Here is a 19,935-nt window from a genome sequence, read left to right on the forward strand (position 1 = left end):
CTAACCATCCATCCATCCATTCGTTGTTGTTAGAACGGTGATGGAGAAGCCGAGGGACCGCTACCGGCGCCGCTAAGCTAGCAGCGACTCAGCCCGGCCCTGACGAACCGACACCGAGAGGCGGACAGAGGGAGAGGATGGAAACGGTCGAGCAGCTCGTCTCTTTCCACCACATTCAGGTCCAGCTGAGCGGGGGCGCGCCTTGGGGGTTCACGCTGAAAGGAGGGCTTGAGCACGGAGAGCCGCTCATCATCATTAAAGTAAGTAGACCACAAACAACAGTTGTCAGCACTGATAAATGTCATCACAAAAGTGTCTAAAAGTGTGTCTTAGGTTATTAAAATAGCTCTGCACTGCACTGTGGTAATTATACACAATATTTTCTTAATTTTACTGCAAATATTTATAGTTCTGGCTTTATATTTGCATAGTATCACGCTCATATTGACTATAAGAGTTGTATTTTGTAAGGACATGGTTGTTGCAGCACTCCAGCTCCACCAAAAACAGCACTTGTGGTTAGTTTTGCAGGTCTGTGACTGCTCTCTCATTCATGCATGCTTGAGCTGCTGGTCACTTGGTTTCAGTTTTCCAACTTTTGCAAAACTGTTTTAATGTTCTGGCTTCTGCACAGCTAGATTTAAAGTCCTCCTCCTCCTCCTCCTCTTCTGCAGAGAATAAAAAGTTATTGTCCACAGCTAAAGCAAATATCCGGTGCTGGTAGATGTTTGTCAGCTGCCACTGTCGATGAATAAAAACTCCTGCATAATCTAAGGCAGCAGTTGAGTTCTCAAAACTGGAGGTCAAAGGGTCCCCCCAGGGGTGCTAAAAGGGGTTCCCATGATGATCTCAGATGAAACGAGGCTCTGTTCATCTTCCTGTTACTTCATTCACTGCAAGGTAGAAACGCCCGAGTGTTGACAGACGGCTAAAACCACTTCAGATGGCCGAGTTTTGGGCAGAAAGGATCCAGTGGGGTGTCTGTGGGATGTGGGAATCCTTGAAATGAAAGACTGCGATTCTCCGATGAAACATTCTCAGGATTGCTCTGCACTTGTTTGTCACATAGCTTGGAGATAATTTTTGCGACAGTGTCCTGCATGGGAGAAATGCAACATGACTTGTAGTGTGGCTTGCTGTTATTTCAGGGGGCTCTGTTCGAGATTTAGTGCGTTCCTTCGGATGCTGACGTGATAAAGTCGTGGGGGCCGACGTTTCCTCCCAGCCTCTTCTCACGGTTTCACGCCGCGGGCGGTGAGCTGCTGGAAATAAGGAGGGTGTCTTTGAATTACTGCAAGTAATTATTGGTGTGTGTTCTGCTGGGGGTGGTCTCGCTGCATGTGTGTGTTCAGTCCAGTGCATAAGTAGGACATGCAACCTCTGCTGCCTGTCCCTCCACTGTCCCACTCTGTTCAGAAGTCAGCAGCAGCGGCGGCAGCGGTGGTGTAAATGTTGGCCGGTGTACATCTACATTGACCACAGCGGGGAATGGAAAAGCCTGGCTCAGTCATCTGGAAACACACACACACACACACACACACACACACACACACACACACACACTAAGTCGCACACGGTAACACGGCCCCTGGGAAAATGTGACTGGGACCGCTGAAGGAGATAAAAATCAAACTGTGCTCTGTAGCTGTTTTGTGTCCAGCGACTGGTTAAAACTCACACACAATACAGCCGAGCAGGAGGCGAGGGCCGGGCGGGGAAATGTGGTGCAGAGAAGTGTTTCAGGTGTTTAATGATTAAGTGTTAAGTCCTTGAAGGGGAGCGGAGAAAGACGGAGAAGGTAAAACTGAGGTGTGCAAAAGGTTCGGAGAGTGTTTCCATGAGAGGTTTATGGAAATGTGTGTGGTGTGAGGGGGAAACAGTGAGCCAGAGGATAAAGTACGTAGCTAAAGAATATAATCTGCAGAGGATATCGACTTAATTTAAAAACAAAATGCCCCCAGCTGCTCATGTAGCTGAAGACAACATAATCTTTAGCCACTGATTTGCCTTTTTTTCCCCCCATGCATTGTGGTAGTAGTGTAGTACTGCTGTTTTTTCTCTCTTGTATATAACATATCCACAGACAGATTGCATGTAATTCCCAGTCAAGATGTGCAGAACTTTTATTCCTTGTAGCTTTTCAGGGTTAAATATGATGAGAACAGGGTAAAGGAGTGCATGTTGGATGATCAGACAGCTTTGGAACCCTTCCCACACCTTTTGACACCTTAGGAATATAATGTTATGAAACCAACTTTGTTCATTTTTCTGTCACTTTTTGCCACTTCATGCAACACTGGGAACATCTGTCTTCCCAGCTTACCACCTGCAGCTCCCGTTGGAGGCAATCTTAAGGCTTTCCCAGCCCAGATGAGGTAGATAATCCCTCAGGCATGCTCTGGGTCTGCTCCAGGGAAGTGGCCAGATTACCTCCAGTTTAAAAAACATACAAGAAAAGATGACACATCAAGGGAAAGCGACTTTTTGCAGACTTGCATCACATTACATCATCCCTATCAAGTCTTTTTTTTATATGTATGCAAACGCCAGTCTCTAGTGTGTCTTTAAAGAGTGAGTCTGCTGTTTTTTGGGGGGGCAGTTGTGTGGGACAGAGAGTGCCAGTTGCCCTTTCAGGACATCCATGATTCAAAGAGTGTGCCTTTGAGAGCCTGTTCACTGCAGGAGGGGGAAGGGTGGCTCCTGTGGTTGGAGACAGCAGAGGGATATAAGCCATTTGGTCAACATTCCACCAGGAGCATAACTAATTACAACTGTGGGGTTTGTGTGTGTGTGTGTGTGTGTGCGCATGGGCGTGGACATTTTGGGCATTTTTATCCATGTGTCTGTGATCGTACACACAATCTCAGGCTGCTCCCGTCGCAGCCGGTGATCAGCTGTGTGATGACACGGTGACTTTAAGGTTTTATCTGCTCAACGAGTTAGCCAGTCGCTCATTAGCTCTGCTACTCAGTCAACCGTTCACTGAGCAGGTCTGTTAGACAGTTACTGGCAAGTTCATAGAATAGAAGATCCTTTATTAGTCCCACAAGGGGAAACTTGCAACGTCACAGCAGCAAAGTGACAGTAAGAAAAGCAAGAAAACACAACTATAAATTAAAGAGGTGAGGTATACACACTATGTATACAATATAAATAAGAAAGACAGAAGAACACAAGGACACTAAGGACACAAATTTAGGAATATTTACACGACTGAACTGCATTGACTCAGTGAAAAATGATGGTGTTTTAAAGAAACTCCTGCATATGAGCTGCATTGCATCAAAAACCCAAACAGTTTGAGCAACAAGTGGAGAGTCAAAAATACACAATTGGTTCATTTATTGTCGGTTTTATTCATTTTATAATGGTTATTTTTGGAGTTAAAGGTATGCAATAGCGATATTCATTCATTCAACCATTTTTTTAAATCTCGAGAAATCTTTGTCATGTTCTCATGTTCACTGTTGTCGAGATGATTACAACAGAATAAATAGGGTACTAATTAACAGGAAAACAAACAACAGAACACAATTACCAACACTTACATTCAAGAGCAGAGTAATGTGTTGTCATGGGCATAAATTAGCCTACAGGTCCACCTATGATTGTTTTTTAAAAAAAAAATTTATAAAATGTTCCAGGTGTGTGCTGCACAAAAGCTAATTTCTGTGTATGTACATGGAACTTCAAGTATTAGCTAGCTGATTAAACGAGTTGAGTTATGACTTTAGGTTGAGTTTAACAGAGAAGTTAATTGTGGTGGCATCTTGACGATTAGTTCCTTATAATAAAAAGGAACTAATGTCATGTTACTGCTAGAGGTGGCAACTTCTTTATACAATAAGTAGTGAGGATAAGAATAACTGCCATAAGTAATAAATTGCAGAGCAGACAGGTGAAATGAATCCAGGGCTCTGAGAGTGGAGGGTTTGATAAGTGCATCAGTGCATTTATAGCCCAGTTAGAACTGCAGTTTGTAGTGATAACAATGAGAGGTTGACTTCAGACAGAAGGAGACAAAGCAGACTACTCTTTCCTCATTTTGAAATGTTGATTCTGCAGGGCCTTGGTGGTTAGCACTTTTGCTTTGCAGCTAGAAGATCCCTGGTTCGTGTCCTGGCCTTCCCGGGATCTTTCTGCATGGAGCATGCATGGGTTTTCTCCTGGTACACCAGCTTCCTCCCACAGTCCAAAAACATGCTGGGATTAATTAGTAACTCTAAATGCGAGTCTGATTGTTTGTCTGTATGTGTAGTCCTGTGACAGGGTGTCAGCTGGGATAGACTCCAGCCCCCTGCGACCCTAATGAGGATTAAGTGGTGTATAGATGATGGATGGATGAATGATTCTTTAGGCTGAAGTGCAAACTGTCTCTGACAGATTATATCAACTGTAGCTATGTAGCTGAAGAAGCGAGTGTCTATGAGTTGACCGAAAACCTATATTCTGGCTGGTGTTTTAATGTTCCACCTTCCTTTTATGGAAATAATTCCAGAAAGGGTGTTACAGGCTGATTCTACGCCTACTGAGGCTTGAGGTCAAAGACAAACTGGATTCCCTGCAGTTTGCATATAAAGAACACATTGGAGTGGATGATGCCATCCTCTTCATGCTTCACCATGTCCTGTCTCAACTGGAGCAGTACTGGGGCTCCACAAGGAACAGTCCTGGATCCATTCCTGTATACACTGTATATATCAGACTTCAAATACAGCACTGAGTCCTGCCACATTCAGAAATACTCTGATGACACTGCTATCAGAAATGGACATGAAGCTGAATACAGGGATCTGATAAATGCCTTCTGTGACTGGAGTCACAAAAAACTGCCTGCTACTCATGGTGATTTTATACTGAAATGACAACAGACTAGCATGCAGCTACCTGTAATGATAGAATTTCTGAAAACAGGACTATAGTAATAGGTATCCTGTTTTTAGATAATGTGTGATGTTGAAAAGCTGGTTTTGTGCATCTATTTTACCAAAATGCAGCCACACCCACCAGTCGGTCAGTTTGGAGCCGACTCAGAGTAAACTCTCAGTAAATGTTAAATAAGTTTGACCTAGCAGTGAAAACATGTTCAGTCTGGGGCAGTCTGTTCCTTTCAGCTGCCAAATATTAAATAATTATGTCTGCAAATCTGTTGGTGTAGCATCCTTCTCCTTGTTAAAGTAGTGCTGGTGATGAGAATTTGGTTTGAAAAGAGCTGCTAGAGTTGCTAAAGCTGCTACATCTCGGCTTTGGAAGTAGCACAAGGCCAGAGCAGATGAGATAAATGTCAGAACACATAAATACATTGTTTAGACCGTTCCTTACTCCTTTGTTCTTCCCCTCTGGTTAAAGAAAGGCGATTAACAACACTCAGAGCATAAAATGTCAGTTTACTGTATTGTGACAAATTCTCTCTAGCAGCACATGTTGATTTGTAGAAATTCCATGTTTACTGGCACACAGGCATGTTTCAGGGTAATTTATCATTTAAAACACTACCAGTTGTCAGCTCCATGTGTTTTGCGACATTTTGAAGTCCTTTGTGTCTTCGGCTGAATGTGGTCGTGATGACTAAGTGGTGAGTTCCTTCTATTGTTGTGTTTGACAGAGCGGCTGTCAGCTCGCCTTCATATGTGGTTTCATGATCTACTGGGAGCTCTGCGCTGATTCGTGTTGGGCCCATATTTCTCTTTCTGTCTGAGCCTCCTCAACAGTCTTTGGCTGCACTGTGGTGTCCCATGGGACCGTTTGGCATCCAGAAAATTGTGCATCTGCATCAGTTTTTGCTTTGAAGGTGAAGCTTCGTCCAAACTCTGCAAGGAGATTTTGTTCTGATTGAGCGTATTTTGTTGCAGAATGGTAATCAGTGATTGTTAAAGACTTACTTATATGCTGCCAGCACTTGTCCTGCTGAAGGGTTTAGATCAGGAGTGTCAGATTCATTTTAGTTCAGGGGCCACATTCATCCCAATTTGATCTCAAGTGACCAGTAAAATCACAGCACAATAACCTAAAATAACCACAACCCCACATCTTCCTTTGTTTTAGTGCAAAAAAGTTCACATTTTAGGAATTATCTGTTTTAAAAACATTGTAATAAAACACCTGAAGTTTCTGAAGAAAACTAAATTAAATTTCAGCAACATTATGCCTCAGTTTATCATGTACACATTACAACTTATAGACCACAGTTTAGCTACAAAGGCACAAAACATTCAGTCACAGGTATCTGGAACTGAATGATGTAGTATTTTTATGATCAAAACAACAAGTCAGATAAAAAAAAAGACAAAAAACTACTAAAAGAAGACAAAATATTACAAAAATGAGACACAAAAAAAGACACAAGCGAGAAACAAAATGACAAAAAATGAGACAAACGACACAGCAAAATGAAAGAGACAAAAAATTTGACAAAAAAGTTACAAAGTGACAAAAAAATGGACAAACAAAAACGAGACAAAAAATGACAAAAGCAAGAAACAAAGTAACAAAAAAATAGACAAACAACACAAGTGAGACAAAAAACCACAAAATGACAAAAATGCTGCACAAAACAATGAGTGAAGTGAAACACAAAGTGATGAAAATTAGAGAAAAAACACAAGCAAGACAAAAAGGAAACACAAAACGACAAAGGCAAGAAACAAAACAAAAAAACATGAGACAAATGACCAGTTAGACAAAAAACAACTAAAACAAGAACAAATATTACAAAAATGAGACGCAAAATAATAAATGATACACAAAACAACGAATAAAGCGAAACACAAAGTAACAAACATAGGACGAAAAACACAAAATGACAAAAACGAGAAACAAAATGACAGAAACATGAGACAAACAACAAAAGTCAGACAAAAAAGACAAAAAATAACAAAACCAAGACAAAATATTACAAAAATGAGACACAAAACGACAAAAGAACAATGAACAATCTAGTATTTTAATTTATGATCAAAAAAACTTCTCATGGTCTAAAAATTATTTTAAATTTATAATTTTACAAATTTACAATTTGCAGTTAATGTCTTCTCTGTAATTTTTACACTTTACAAAGTCATCCAGTGGGCTGAATTGGACCCTCTGGAGGGACTGCTTTGACCCGCAGGCCGCATGTTTGACACCCCTGGTTTAGATGGATCCCAGTTGCTCAAGAGAGAGGCCTGGACTGGAGGGTTTTCCCACCAGATCTCTTGCAGACCAGACATGTCGGTTATCTAAATGGATATCAGACTTGACATGTTGTATGAGAGTCTGTCTGAGTGGACTGCAGCAGATTCTCATCAGCGTTTTCTCATGCAAGCTAAATGTGTGTGTATTTTGGTGACAAGGGGAGTTACTCCTTTATCTTCATCTGCTATTATGTTTTGTGAGATTTATGAGATTTCATACCAACACATAAGGGCTGGATGTTAGAGCGGAAACATTTTTATCGCTATTAAATGTTTAGTTTCTATAGTTATTGGTATTTTTATTGACCTGTTACAGAGAGACAAAAACAGTTTTTTTGTAAAATTTTGTTACTGTTTAAAAGTTTGGGGTCACCCAGGCAATTTCATGTTTTCCATGAAACCTCACACTTTTATCCATGTGCTAACATAACTGCACAAGGGTTTTCTAATGATCAGTTAGCCTTTCAACACCATTAGCTAACACAAATATAGCATTAGAACACAGAGTGATGACCCTAATCAGGGGAGAATCTGAAAAACAATATCAGAAATGACCACAAAATGCTGAAAATGACTTAAAATTGCCCAAAATGACTTGAAACGTGTCCAGAATCACTAAAAACATGGTCCAACAATACTCAAAATGGTCCAAAATGACAATAATAAAAAACATTAGGCCTTTAAATAGAAAAACACTTTGCAAAATGTTCAATCCAGGCTGGTATTGTGTCAAAAAGTTGCTGTAAGTATACACTACAGTTCAAAAGTTTGGGGTCACCCAGACAACTTCTTATTTTCCATGAAAACTCACACTTTTATTCATGTACTAACATAACTGCACAAGGGTTTTCTAATCATCAATTAGCCTTTCAACACCATTAGCTAACACAAGGTAGCATTAGAACACAGGAGTGATGGTTGCTGGAAATGTTCCTCTGTACCCCTATGGAGATATTCCATTAAAAATCAGCTGTTCCCAGCTAGAATAGTCATTTACCACATTAACAATGTCTAGATTGGATTTTTGATGAGTTTAATGTTATCTTCATTGACAAAACTGCTTTTCTTTCAAAAATGAGGACATTTCTAAGTGACCCCAAATTTTGAAACGATAGTGTAAGTCTATTTATTAAGGTACGGATGTAATCATTTTAATGTTAACGATGAAAAATACACATGCAGTGTTGGTTTATACACAGTATCACTCCACTCTGGCTCATGAAACCCAACTTTGTGTTTTTGTTTGATGTCTTCACGGTGGTTTGAATCCGATGCTTTTAAAGGAAGCTATCAAACATTCCTTTATAGCCATTGACGAAACATCTGTCTAAGGTTCATATTATCGTTTTCACTGCTGAGGGCTACGATAGATGTCTTGTTCTGCATTTGTTAAATACACCAAAGCTTAAAGGAGAGACTTAAAAATGAACGTTGGATTTCCAAACCGATACTGCATGCATTCACTTGTCAGCTGTGGAAAAAAAAGAAAGAAAAGGCCCGGTCTGCTGCAAGAGCTGAACCCCAGCTTGTTTACAAACCATTTTCTCTGTGGTTCTGGTGTTGTACGAATCTGGACCGTCATTCTCCTCTCAGCTCATCTCTCAGGCTGTCAAACCGCTGAAACCGACAGCACACTACTGACCCACAACAGGAGGTAACTCTGGTGCTGTTTTTCATGCAGGAAACTTTGCCTGAGCTCCTTATATTTACTTTTTTTGGTTTTGAACCCAAATTGGACGTTTGTGCTGAGTTGTGGACTCTGCATGAACTCGGTGAAAGACAGAAATTTTAGACTTCTTTTAATTCTGTGTTATTTCATCATGTAGTTTTCCTAATGCGGCCTCCTCAGTGCATGTTTTTAATGTTGGTTGTATCATAATATAGTTATTGTTTGACAGTAAATATCTTGGATCTGATGTTGGATTACCACGTCAGCTTGTTTTATCAAGGATTTTCAGGTTTCAAACAGCATTTGAGTTCATAAGACAATCTGTGGAAAGTCCTCACTCATCGTCAAGCCACCAGAATCTGGATTTAGTGAGTTTTATCGCAGGATAAACTGTTGAATGACTCCTTTTAATGACTAATCCTTTGTATTCACAGTGTTAAGTAGCTAGATTTTGAAATATCTTTACTGCTTAAGATCATCTAAACCAAATCCAAAGTGGAAATCATGACACGCTGTTGTTGAGGAGCCTCTAAAAGAGGTTGTTGTTTTCTGTTTGTGGCAGAGAGGGATTTTTCTTCTTCTTCTGCCGGAAATCAAGCTGTGGGGAGGATTCCAGTAAATTTATTAAATACTGATGATGATTCCTCTTTCTTGTCCTGCTGCTGACAGTAACAGAAACCCAGGGATTTTACAGAAGAATGTTTTGACATTTGGTCGAAGGTATGCAGCCCAACTGTCTTGGGTTGGTAAACAGTGTGTGTGTGTGTGTGTGTGTGTGTGTGTGTGTGTGTGTGTGTGTGTGTGTGTGTGTGTGTGTGTTAGTGTGTATTTTCTCTCTGCATTCTAGAAAAGGTAGCCTCCAGTAGCAATCTGCTCGGCGGGAGGTAGATGAGGATGCCATCAGATAGAGATGCTATTGTCCCTACTGTGTGTGTGTGTGTGTGTGTGTGTGTGTGTGTGTGTGTGTGTGTGTGTGTGTGTGTGTGTGTGTGTGTGTATGCTGTTCTAACTGTCCTACCTAACCCAAAACATATGTCGTGCACCGACGTAGCGCACAATAGAGCATATTGATGAGCGAGGCAGACAGAATGAGGCGGCATTCATGTTTACAACCAAACACGGTGGGTTTTACATTTAGAACAGGACAGAAAATTCACATTTGATGATTTGATAATCATATGAAGACGTTCATGAAGCAACAATGCCAAAAACCCACCTCATCCTGCTTCTCAAATGTGAGTGTTTCTGTAATACATATGCAGGACTCGCTTAGTTTACTGGCTGTTTGTCAGACTAAACAAAGAATCGTCACTCTTTCATAGAATAAACTATGATCAGGCAAATGAAAATAAATAATGTATCATTATTACCTAATTCCAATAAGTTTTAATTGTTAGTAACGCACATCTTGATGGGGTTTTTGCCCCATTTTCCTGTTGTTGCAGAGTCGCTTTGCTCCAGTATTCAGTTTCCATTTCAGTTGACAGAATGAGTGTCTAGTCCAGGGTGTGAAGCTCATTTTAGTTCAGGTTCCACATTCAGCCCAGTTTGACCTCAACTGACCAGTAAAATCAGAGCATAATGACCTATAAATAACCACAACTCCAAATTTTTCCTTTGTTCTAGTGCAAAAAAGTCTGTTCTGAAAATGTTCACATTTGAGGAATTATCTTTTTACAAAACATCATGAACAACCTGAAATTTCTTAAGAAAAATAAATTAAATTTCAACAATATTATGCCTCAGTTTATCATTTACACATTACTTATAGATCACAGATTGTCTACAAAGGCACAAAGCATTTAGTCACAGGTATCTGGAACTGAATGATGTAGTGTTTTACTTTATGAACAAAATGACAAAAGTCAGACAAAAAAAGACAAAAACCATCAAAAACAAGAGAAAATATTACAAAAACGAGACACAAAACGACAAAAGCGAGCAAGAAAATGACAGGCGAGAAACAAAATGACAAAATGAGACAAATGACACAAAACTAAACGAAAAGAAACAAAAAAAGAGACAAAAAATTTACAAAGCAACAAAACAATGGACAAACGACATAAATGAGACAAAAAATACACAAATGACACAAACATCAAAAAACGACAAAAGCAAGAAACAAAACACAAAAACATGAGACAAACGTCAGACAAAAAAGACAAAAAACAAGAAAAACGAGACAAAATGAGACACAAAATGACAAAAGAACAGTGAGCAATCTAGTGTTTTACTTTATGATCAGAACAACTTGTCATGGTCTAGAAAGTATTTTATATTTATAGCTTTACAAATTTACAATTTGCAGTTAATGTGTTCTCTGTAATTTTTACACTTTACAAAGTCGTCCCGTGGGCTGGATTGGACCTTCTGGAGGGCCACATGTTTGACACCCCTGGTTTAGTCCATAAGAAGAAAAATATGACCAGGGCCCGAGGCGACGTCTTTAAATTGCTTGTTTTGTCCATCGAATAGTTCAGACGCCTCCAAATACTCAATTCACAATGATATGAAAAAGCTTGAATCACAAGATATTTGCTATTTTTCAAAGATAAACAGATAACTTAAATGATTTCCCACAAGTTTTGCAGATGAACTCAATTAATCAATTGCGTTATTAGTTAAATGACGCTCTGATAATCATCTGCAGGTGAAATCGCCCCACATGGTGTCTGTCTTTTTGATATTGCGACAATGAGATTAAATATACCAGCAAACAAAGTGTTAAATTGTTCATGGATGCAATAAGAGAACAAGAATGCTTTAAGCTATCCCGCACAGAAGATTTTTTAAAATTCCTTAATGCTTTCATCAATGCACCTGAGTGATTTTTAGTCATATAGTCAATGTAAATACAGCCATTTTCATGTATTTTATTGGAGGTTTGGATTACGTGCAAGAATAGAAAGGTAAAGTAATCCAGACTGAATCATGCGGAGACACTGAGGCTGAAAAACAGAAACGAAGAGCTTTTACTTGAAATGCTTATCAAACACATAGCCAGCTGCAGGAAAATGTAGCTCGTGTGTGGGTGAAGTTGCAGGCAGCTGAGAGTGTGTGTGTGTTGGGTGGGGTTGGAATGCATCTATCTGTGATCTGTGGAGCCTTTAGCTGTTTCTTTTAGGCTACGTCTGGAGGCTCACACACTTTCATCCTTCAGCTCCTTATCACGGCTAAATGCCGAAACCCAAAACTCTCGCCTAAACGCCAATCTGAACCTGATAGTAAAAGTCAAATATGGTCCTTGCAAACATAGACGTACAATAAAGCCACACTCTCATCCTGTAATAAGACCCATGTTTGTGTAAGTACAGTAACATCTTAAGCACACAGTGTTGTTATTATTAAGGTTTTGCATATTAAAGATAAATATCTGATGCATGTCATAGTGTTAAGGGTGAAGAAGTTGTGACTCGAGGCTGCTGCAGTTGTTATTGTTGTGTCAGACGCTGTGTGTTTTCAGAAACACTCCCTCCTCCCCTCTTTTACCGGCTCACTGGGGGGCAACACACACTCACACACACCTCAGCCCTGTTTTGCTAACTCAGATTACACGTGAGTTGCAGCGTCGGGTTGGTAAAAAATGCGATGTAATTTAGACAAATCGTTCTCGGCTCTGCAGAGTTAATTTGTTTCATTTCGTAATAAATCTGACGGCCTGGAATCCGTCTGTTGTGATTTAGCAGCTTTGGTTTTCACTAGCAATCTTCCCGAAATGAAAGCTTAGACTATTAGGTTGTCCTCAGATCTGAAAGCACGTGACCTTCATGTTCACTCCGATAAAGCTTCGGTAAACATCAGCGGAACATCACGTCTACACAGTGAAGGATGTGTTGGTTGTTTGTTGTGGTTTCGTCGCTGCCTCGATCCTCACGGTCGTCTCAGATGTGGTTCGGTTTTCTAAATACTCACCATCATTACTGATCTGGTTTCATCATATCTGCAGTCATGAGGAATGTTTTATCTGCTCAGGCGGCTCGAGAAAACACGTGCAAACAGTCAAAACACAAGCAAATTAAGGAAACAACTTCCATCAAGCTGCAGTATGTTGAGCTCCATGAGCCTCATCTTTTACCTACGAGACTCATGTTTTAATGACTTTGTTCATCTATGGTGCAACAATTTAAGATTTCCACGTGTTGAAACTAGGACTGGGACTTTAAACGTGTTAATTTCGATTCATTCATTAGAGAGAGAGTGAGTGTGTGTGTGTGTATGTATGTGTGTGTGTGTGCGTGTGTGTGTGTGTGTGTGTGTGTGTGTGTGTGTGTGTGTGTGTGTGTAGTTGTGCGCATATATTTGTATATGGAGGGAGGGAGGGAGGGAGGAATGGGTTTTCTTGTTTTTAATGTTTTTAAATGTAAAGCACTTTGTGTTGCATTTTAACTGTATAAAGTACATAAAGTTTGATTGATTGATTGATTGAGAAAAAACAAGAAAAGCACAGTACGCAGAGCGCAGTACTCCACCAAGGCTGCTCAGTCGTCGTATCATTTCTGATGGATGAAATCTTGAAAAAATTTGTGGCAGAAATCATGGCAACATAGAATATGTCCATTTAATATAGATAAACCCACAAACAAAATTACCTTGCACTGAGCACAGACGTGTCCTATGTATGTGTAGGTTATGCATGGATATCGAATCGCGTGACCTAAATATGTAGCTGGCGGTGGGAATCGATGGGACTCAGAAACACCCCCACAATTTAATCAATTGTTCCTTGTGTCATTTCCGATGGATAAGTCCCGATAAGTCCACAATGATCGATTTGTAGCGGGATTGCAATCATGTGATCGTCAGCAGGCAGCTGTCGTAGTGTTCACTTGTTGTCATGGTTACAGTGACGCTGTGATGCTATCTCGCAATGATACTGAAATCTTAAACAACAGACAGACAGACAGACAAACCAATGCGTTATTACTTTGCCGCGTTCCTTGCCAGAGTAATAACATGTTAAAAAAAAGCATTTAATCGCACCTTTCTCAGTTCCCTATTTTCTGGCACACCAGAACACTGATGCACACTCCAGCCCAGTAGGTGGTGGTAATGAACCTAAAGTCTGTTTTCCACCTGTGAAGAAGATACACAGGACGCACTGTCAGCGCACAAGAAAGTTTGGTGAACAGTGCTGGAAGATGAGACTACATTGAGCTTGTTGGGCAGAAAATTTTCTTTTAAAAATCTTCCCAAAGGCAGCTTGGATAAAAGCGTGGTTGTGTGCAAACTGTGCAACAAAGAGTTTTCTGATCACTGCAGCACTTCAAGCCGACAGTATCACCTCAATGCTTACATGTCGCTGTTAGCAGCAGAACTAATGTTAGCTACGACAGTTCTGGTACAATTCTTAAAATGTTGAATATAATCACTATAATTGCACTTTGAGTTTGCAGTGATCTATGAATGTAGTAGACAGATGAAAAATGCAGATAAATCTAAATGAACAAACATATTTGTTGTTCAAGTTCATGTATATTCGATTCAGTCATCAACCAAAAGTTATTTGAACTGAAAAAGTTTTCTTTTTGTGTCAACTATTGCTATTTGACAGAATGTGATTAATCGCGATTAATTAATTACAAAGCCTGTAATTAATTAGATACCTTTTTTTTCATCGTCTCCCACCTCTAGTTTAAAGACATAAAAATAAATAAAAAGTGTATGTTCTGGTCAGAGTTCAGCCATACAAACTGTTGATTGAGCTTCGATGACTTGCAAATATTGAGCACCAGAGATTGTCAGAGCAGTGATTAAGTCGCTAGTAACTAAGTATGTTTATTCCAGTACTGTATTTGAGTACAGTTTTGAGGTATTTTACATTGCTGTTTACCACGTCCACTCTTCTACATTTCAAAGGGAGATATTTACTTTCCACTCCACTGCATTTGTCTGACAGCTTTAGTTACTTTTAGGATACAAGATGTCTATGAGTTGTTAACAACTGCACCAAGTAGTGATTTTCCCGTCTAAACTTCCCACATGGTTTCATTTCAGTAAATGCTTCAGTGTTCCAATATGTCACCAAAAGTCTAAAATAAGAGAAAAAAAATCCCAACATTGAAAACAGCATTGTGTCGGAACTTTTTTCTTTCCAAGTAATCACTTTTATCTGCTTCCCAGATATAAACTTAGAAATAGTAGCTCCACCTGCTGCTGGCACACTGATGCTTAACTATTATTAATCTCATGGTGTTTTGTATAATTATATGCCAGTCAGAGGAACCAACCAGGACTTTTACTACAATACTGTAACAGCATTTTGCTGCTAATACCTTTTCATAACTTTTGCTTGTGATGGAGTATTTTTACCTCGCTGTGTTGGTACTGTTACTGAAGTAAAATGGATCTGAATACTTCTTCCAATGTCCTCTCTGTTTTCACTGCTATTAGTTTTGTAGTTGGACCTTTTTGAGTAGTTTAACCTACACTGTACAATGACACAGCTAAAAACATACAAAATGCAGCAATTTCATCGATAAAATGCAAATCCACTGTGGCGGTTTCAAATGAATATTTCCAGGGGCAACACTTATCTTCACGTCATATTTATGAAGTGTTCCACACATTAGATGGTGCTAGTATTTGATGATATGTATTTGCTTGTAAATATAATAGAAGATTAGCAGTTTATTTATCTTGTGCACCAATGATTGCTTATACCTTACATATGTCCACTCATTTTCCTCTCATAATCGTGACCTTAAAAAAACTGGGTAATTTTTTGAGGGAAAGGAAGGCATAATCCCTTCATTACTTTAAAGAACAACTGCTGTAACCTTGGTTACTCAAGATCTACTTATTATTCTTTGAAGAACTTATCACTGAGTTGGCTTTTTGCTATGAGATGTGGTTGAAAGTTCGTCAAAACAGGCTAGCAAGTGGAGTTGAGTTCAGTTTACTCTCCTCTAAGAGAGCCAGAATATTGTGGTTTTATTGAAGAGCTGAAATTTAATTGATTAGTTGATTGGTAGAATATTAATCAGCTGGTGTTCTAACAGTCGGTCAGTTGCTGTAGTCACCTTTGAAGCAGAAATACTACTCACTGCTAACGCGGAGGGAGGATTCGCCTTCTGTTTTAAATCACTGCAAATTGAATCTTTGTGGGTTTTCGGATGGACAAAACAAGACGTTTGACGTCATGAGAGGCATTTTATGAAATTTACCAGACCCAATGTCTAATTGATTAATCAATAACAAAGGCCACATTAACCGTCGATGAAAGTAATTGCTGGTTACGGCTCCAGATTATTTCATTTCACAGTGTCATGAGCTAGATTGTCCCGATTATCCTGTTCCTTTAGTTCCACCTTGTTCAGGTTTTGGTTCCTCTTTATAACATTTTCCACCAATCTCGCCGCAGCTATTTTGTTTAACGCTTTGACATTAGAAGCGGTTTCCGAGGCTGTTTTATTGGGTTAAGACGGGCTGTTACAGGCATCACTTGTGTGCATTTCTGTGCGTCTATGTTTGTGTGTTTACAGTTTATTGCGATGCAGCCATGCCCCAAACCAAAAGAATGCACCACACACACAGAAACACACACATTCCACCATGCAATGTGGTCCACTCTCGTGGCTGAACTGGCAAAGCTGCCCCAGTCTGAGGCCTACAGTGACACAAAACTCTCTTTGTGTTCTGGATCCTCTCTTGTCATCGTCTGTCCTCGTGGCGTCCGATGGAAACACCCTTTCATCTCCGTTTCTCAGGGGATGCTGAGCGGGAGTCATAACTTAGTAGGACGAGTGGAACTTCTGAGTGGGGAACCAACGTTTGTGGGTGCAGAGAGGAGGACGACAGTGGGTGTGTTGCATTCCTCTTGGTTGGATTTATGAAGAGTTTTCCCAGATTGTTTATTCACTTCTTGGCTGGATTCAGGTTACTGAAAGCTGATTAGAGATGTTGACAATCAATATTCAGAGTCTGTTTGCGCAAAAATGAACAGGATTTTGTGTCTTTAGTCATTTTTAGAATGAAAGAAACCCTTTGGAGTAACACTTGCTGTCGCTAGGATAAATAATAAGTCTTTAAACATTTTTAAAATGAACAAAGCAGGTCATGTTTGCAAAGAAATGTGTTTATCAAGTCATGTTTTACGTTGTTGCTGCAGTCAAAGAAGAAATAAATTATCCAGATATATCAGTCTGAGCTGTAAAAACTGTTCAAACAAACCTGACAGAAGGAGCATTTAAATCTTCGATGGGAGATGCAGTAAATGCTCAGGTTGAAATGGAGATTAATGAGTGTGTGGTAAGGATTAATGACAGAGCCAAATGTAGGACAGACAGATAAACTGAGTCAGACAGATGGATAGAAATGTAAGGAGAAGGGAGGAAGAAGGTGTATTAAGCAGGATGAAAAGGTGAATGAAGAGGCACGATGTGTCGTGCTGCAACATATGTCAAAAAGACAGTGGCAGAGATGAGTCGATTTAAACAGAAAAGGGAAGCCTCCTTTAGCTTCAGGCTGGTGAATGGATAATAGATGGATGGAGAGATAATAGATCAAAAGACAAAGAAGGTGGAGACAAAAAAAAGGAGAGCCAGGAAACAGGTAAAGGTTTCGGATTTCTGCACAGTCGGCTGCCAGATTGATGCTTTCCTGCCTCTTTTTTTTCTGCAGTTATGAGTCCATGAACACGTCGCTAGCTGTTTTTCCTTCAAGGAAACTCACACAAGGTTTACTCTGTATGTCAGTCTGGGACCACCTACTGCAAGTAGAGAAAAAGCTACTGTTGGTGTTGGGAAAGGCTGGGTGAATATGTGTTTTAGAGCGACATCAATGTATTTTCAAGTAATGCAAATACCAGAAACTCAAAATTGGGAATAAACCTTCATATCCTTAAAGAACACTGAAGGGTGTTACTTCACACAAGACTAGAGCTTGAACAACGCATTTGTTTGAAACATGAATACATGAAACAAACAAGAAAGCACTCAGAGAGTGCAGCACTCCGCCAAGGCTGCTCAGTCTTTGTATCATTTCCGACAGATGAAATCTTTCATAAAAAATGACCTTTCATGAGCTCAGGCGTGTATTATGAATGTGTATATTATGGATACCGAATCGTGTGACCTAAATATGTAGCGGGAATTGATGGAACTCGGAAAGACCCTCACAATTTAATCAATTGTTCCTTGTATGATTTGCGGCAGATAAATCCCGATAAGTCCGCGAACGGTGGATTTGTAGTAGGATCGCAATCATGTGATCGTCAGCAGGCAGCTGATGTAGTGTTCACTTGTTGTCATAGTTGCAGTGACACCATGCCACTGTCTCTTGAACTAATCCGTGGATCCAGACTATAAGCCGCATCACTGCCAAAGTCTAATCAATTAGTCCTTGTGTCATTTCTGACCTTCCCTGAAAATTCCATCCAAATCTGTTGGTCTGTTTTTGAGTAATGTTGCCAACAGATGGACAGACAGACAGACAAACCAATGCAGATCGTCACTTAACTCTGCCATGGCTCCGCCTCCTCGTATCACAGAAGAGACTAGAGCTTGAACCAGACATTTGTTTGGAGCACAAATACATGAAACAAAAAATACTTTTGATAAGTTTTCCAGCTTGCTTTTCACAAAACACGCTTTGTCTGGCACTTTTTGGATGACACCATCTTCTATTGTATTTTAAAGTCACCTGAGTGGATAAAGTAGCTCCTGTAACCGTTTCTTGACATGTCAACTCCGAATATTTGTGTAAATAAACACATAATGTTGTGGAAACACACATAAAATTGCATTTTTTTTTTTGCTTTTGTGATGAGCGTAAAATTCAGAAAAAAAATACTTCATCATTGTTATTTATTAATACTCTCAGACATTGTGGATGTGGTTTGAATTCTTTGGTCTGACAACATAATTAACCAACCCACAACCATCATCACGATTTGATTCATAAATCCTGACAGAACAAAACAAAATGCATGGATAGAAATCTCTCACCATTGGGAGAAAATGATGTTCTCGTATTCAGAAACCATATGAATGACGTAGGTGTTGGCGGTCTTTAAAGCAAATAAACGGACTCCTGGAACGCCATAAAAACATCCCACAAGGTAATTTTCCATTCGTGGTTTGTGTCTGTTTTCAGGTGTTAATTGGAGAGATGTTTGTTCACTCCTAAATCTGGTATTTCACATCTGTCTGCAGCTGGTAAATTTACTGCTAGACACCATATATTTGATTTTGTGGTCGATTTTTTTCAGTTATCAGCTAATTTGTATCTCAGGATTAAAGCAAAGAAAAGCAGCCTCATCAAGCAGGTTTGACCAGCATTATGTATTTATGTTTTTTGTCTAAATTATTGATCGCTCACATGCTAATTTAAACACAGTGTCATCCAGCTGACTGATATATTTTCCTGTCTTTATCTGCGATCAAACAACAGGAAGCCTGTGTGATTTGGATCTAGTTGTTACTAAAATTTGGCCTCAGTTTTTCCAGTATGACTCTTGTAAAAATACTTCAGAAACGGTTTGAAAGTTGGTAAAGAAAGTAAAAATAAACACAACGTACACTGATGAACGCTTCCAGTCATGAAAGCGAAGAAAACGGGGATTTTAGTGGAGAGGGCAAGATCATTTAGTGCACATTAAGGAGTTAATGTTTCACCTGTATTTAAAGGTGTGTGTGTGTGTGTGTGTGTGTGTGTTTGTGTGAGATAAAGGGACACACACTCACACACGAGTCTTGTTTTTATGACATTGATTGATCAATCCAGTCGGGTCCCAAAAGGCCGCCGACCCTTTAACCTTGGCTATTGTTAGCGCTGGTCACCGAATCTAATGGCTTCCATACTACACCAGAAACACACAGCCAGGGGTGTGTGTTTGTGTGTGTGCGTATAAAAGATGCACTGTGCATGTGCAGAGGTTCGAGCTGAATCACAGTATTGATACGGTGACATATCAGCGTCATATCTGTGCTTTAAGTGCAGAACAGGGAGTCGGGATATGGTTAGCTTAGCTTTGCATAAATACTGGAAACAGAGGGAACCAGCTAGCCTGGCTCTGTCTACTTTGCTTGCCTGCTTTTTAATCATGACGTTGAGTTTTTTCTTGTGCACACAGAGAATATGGATAGTGGGGATGCT

General features: G+C 39.8%; 1 protein-coding gene across 1 annotated transcript in view; it reads left to right on the forward strand.

Moving 5' to 3' along the window:
- The window catches only part of shroom4 (shroom family member 4), a 92,970-nt gene continuing 73,035 nt past the window's right edge, over positions 1 to 19,935 (forward strand). Inside the window, exon 1 of the mRNA XM_023261373.3 lies at positions 1 to 260. Coding sequence (XP_023117141.2) covers positions 138 to 260 — 123 coding nt within the window. The 5' untranslated portion in view covers positions 1 to 137. The remainder of the gene's footprint in view (positions 261 to 19,935) is intronic.

The sequence above is a fragment of the Amphiprion ocellaris genome, chromosome 23, assembly GCF_022539595.1.
Source record: "Amphiprion ocellaris isolate individual 3 ecotype Okinawa chromosome 23, ASM2253959v1, whole genome shotgun sequence".
Taxonomy (NCBI): Eukaryota; Metazoa; Chordata; class Actinopteri; family Pomacentridae; genus Amphiprion; species Amphiprion ocellaris.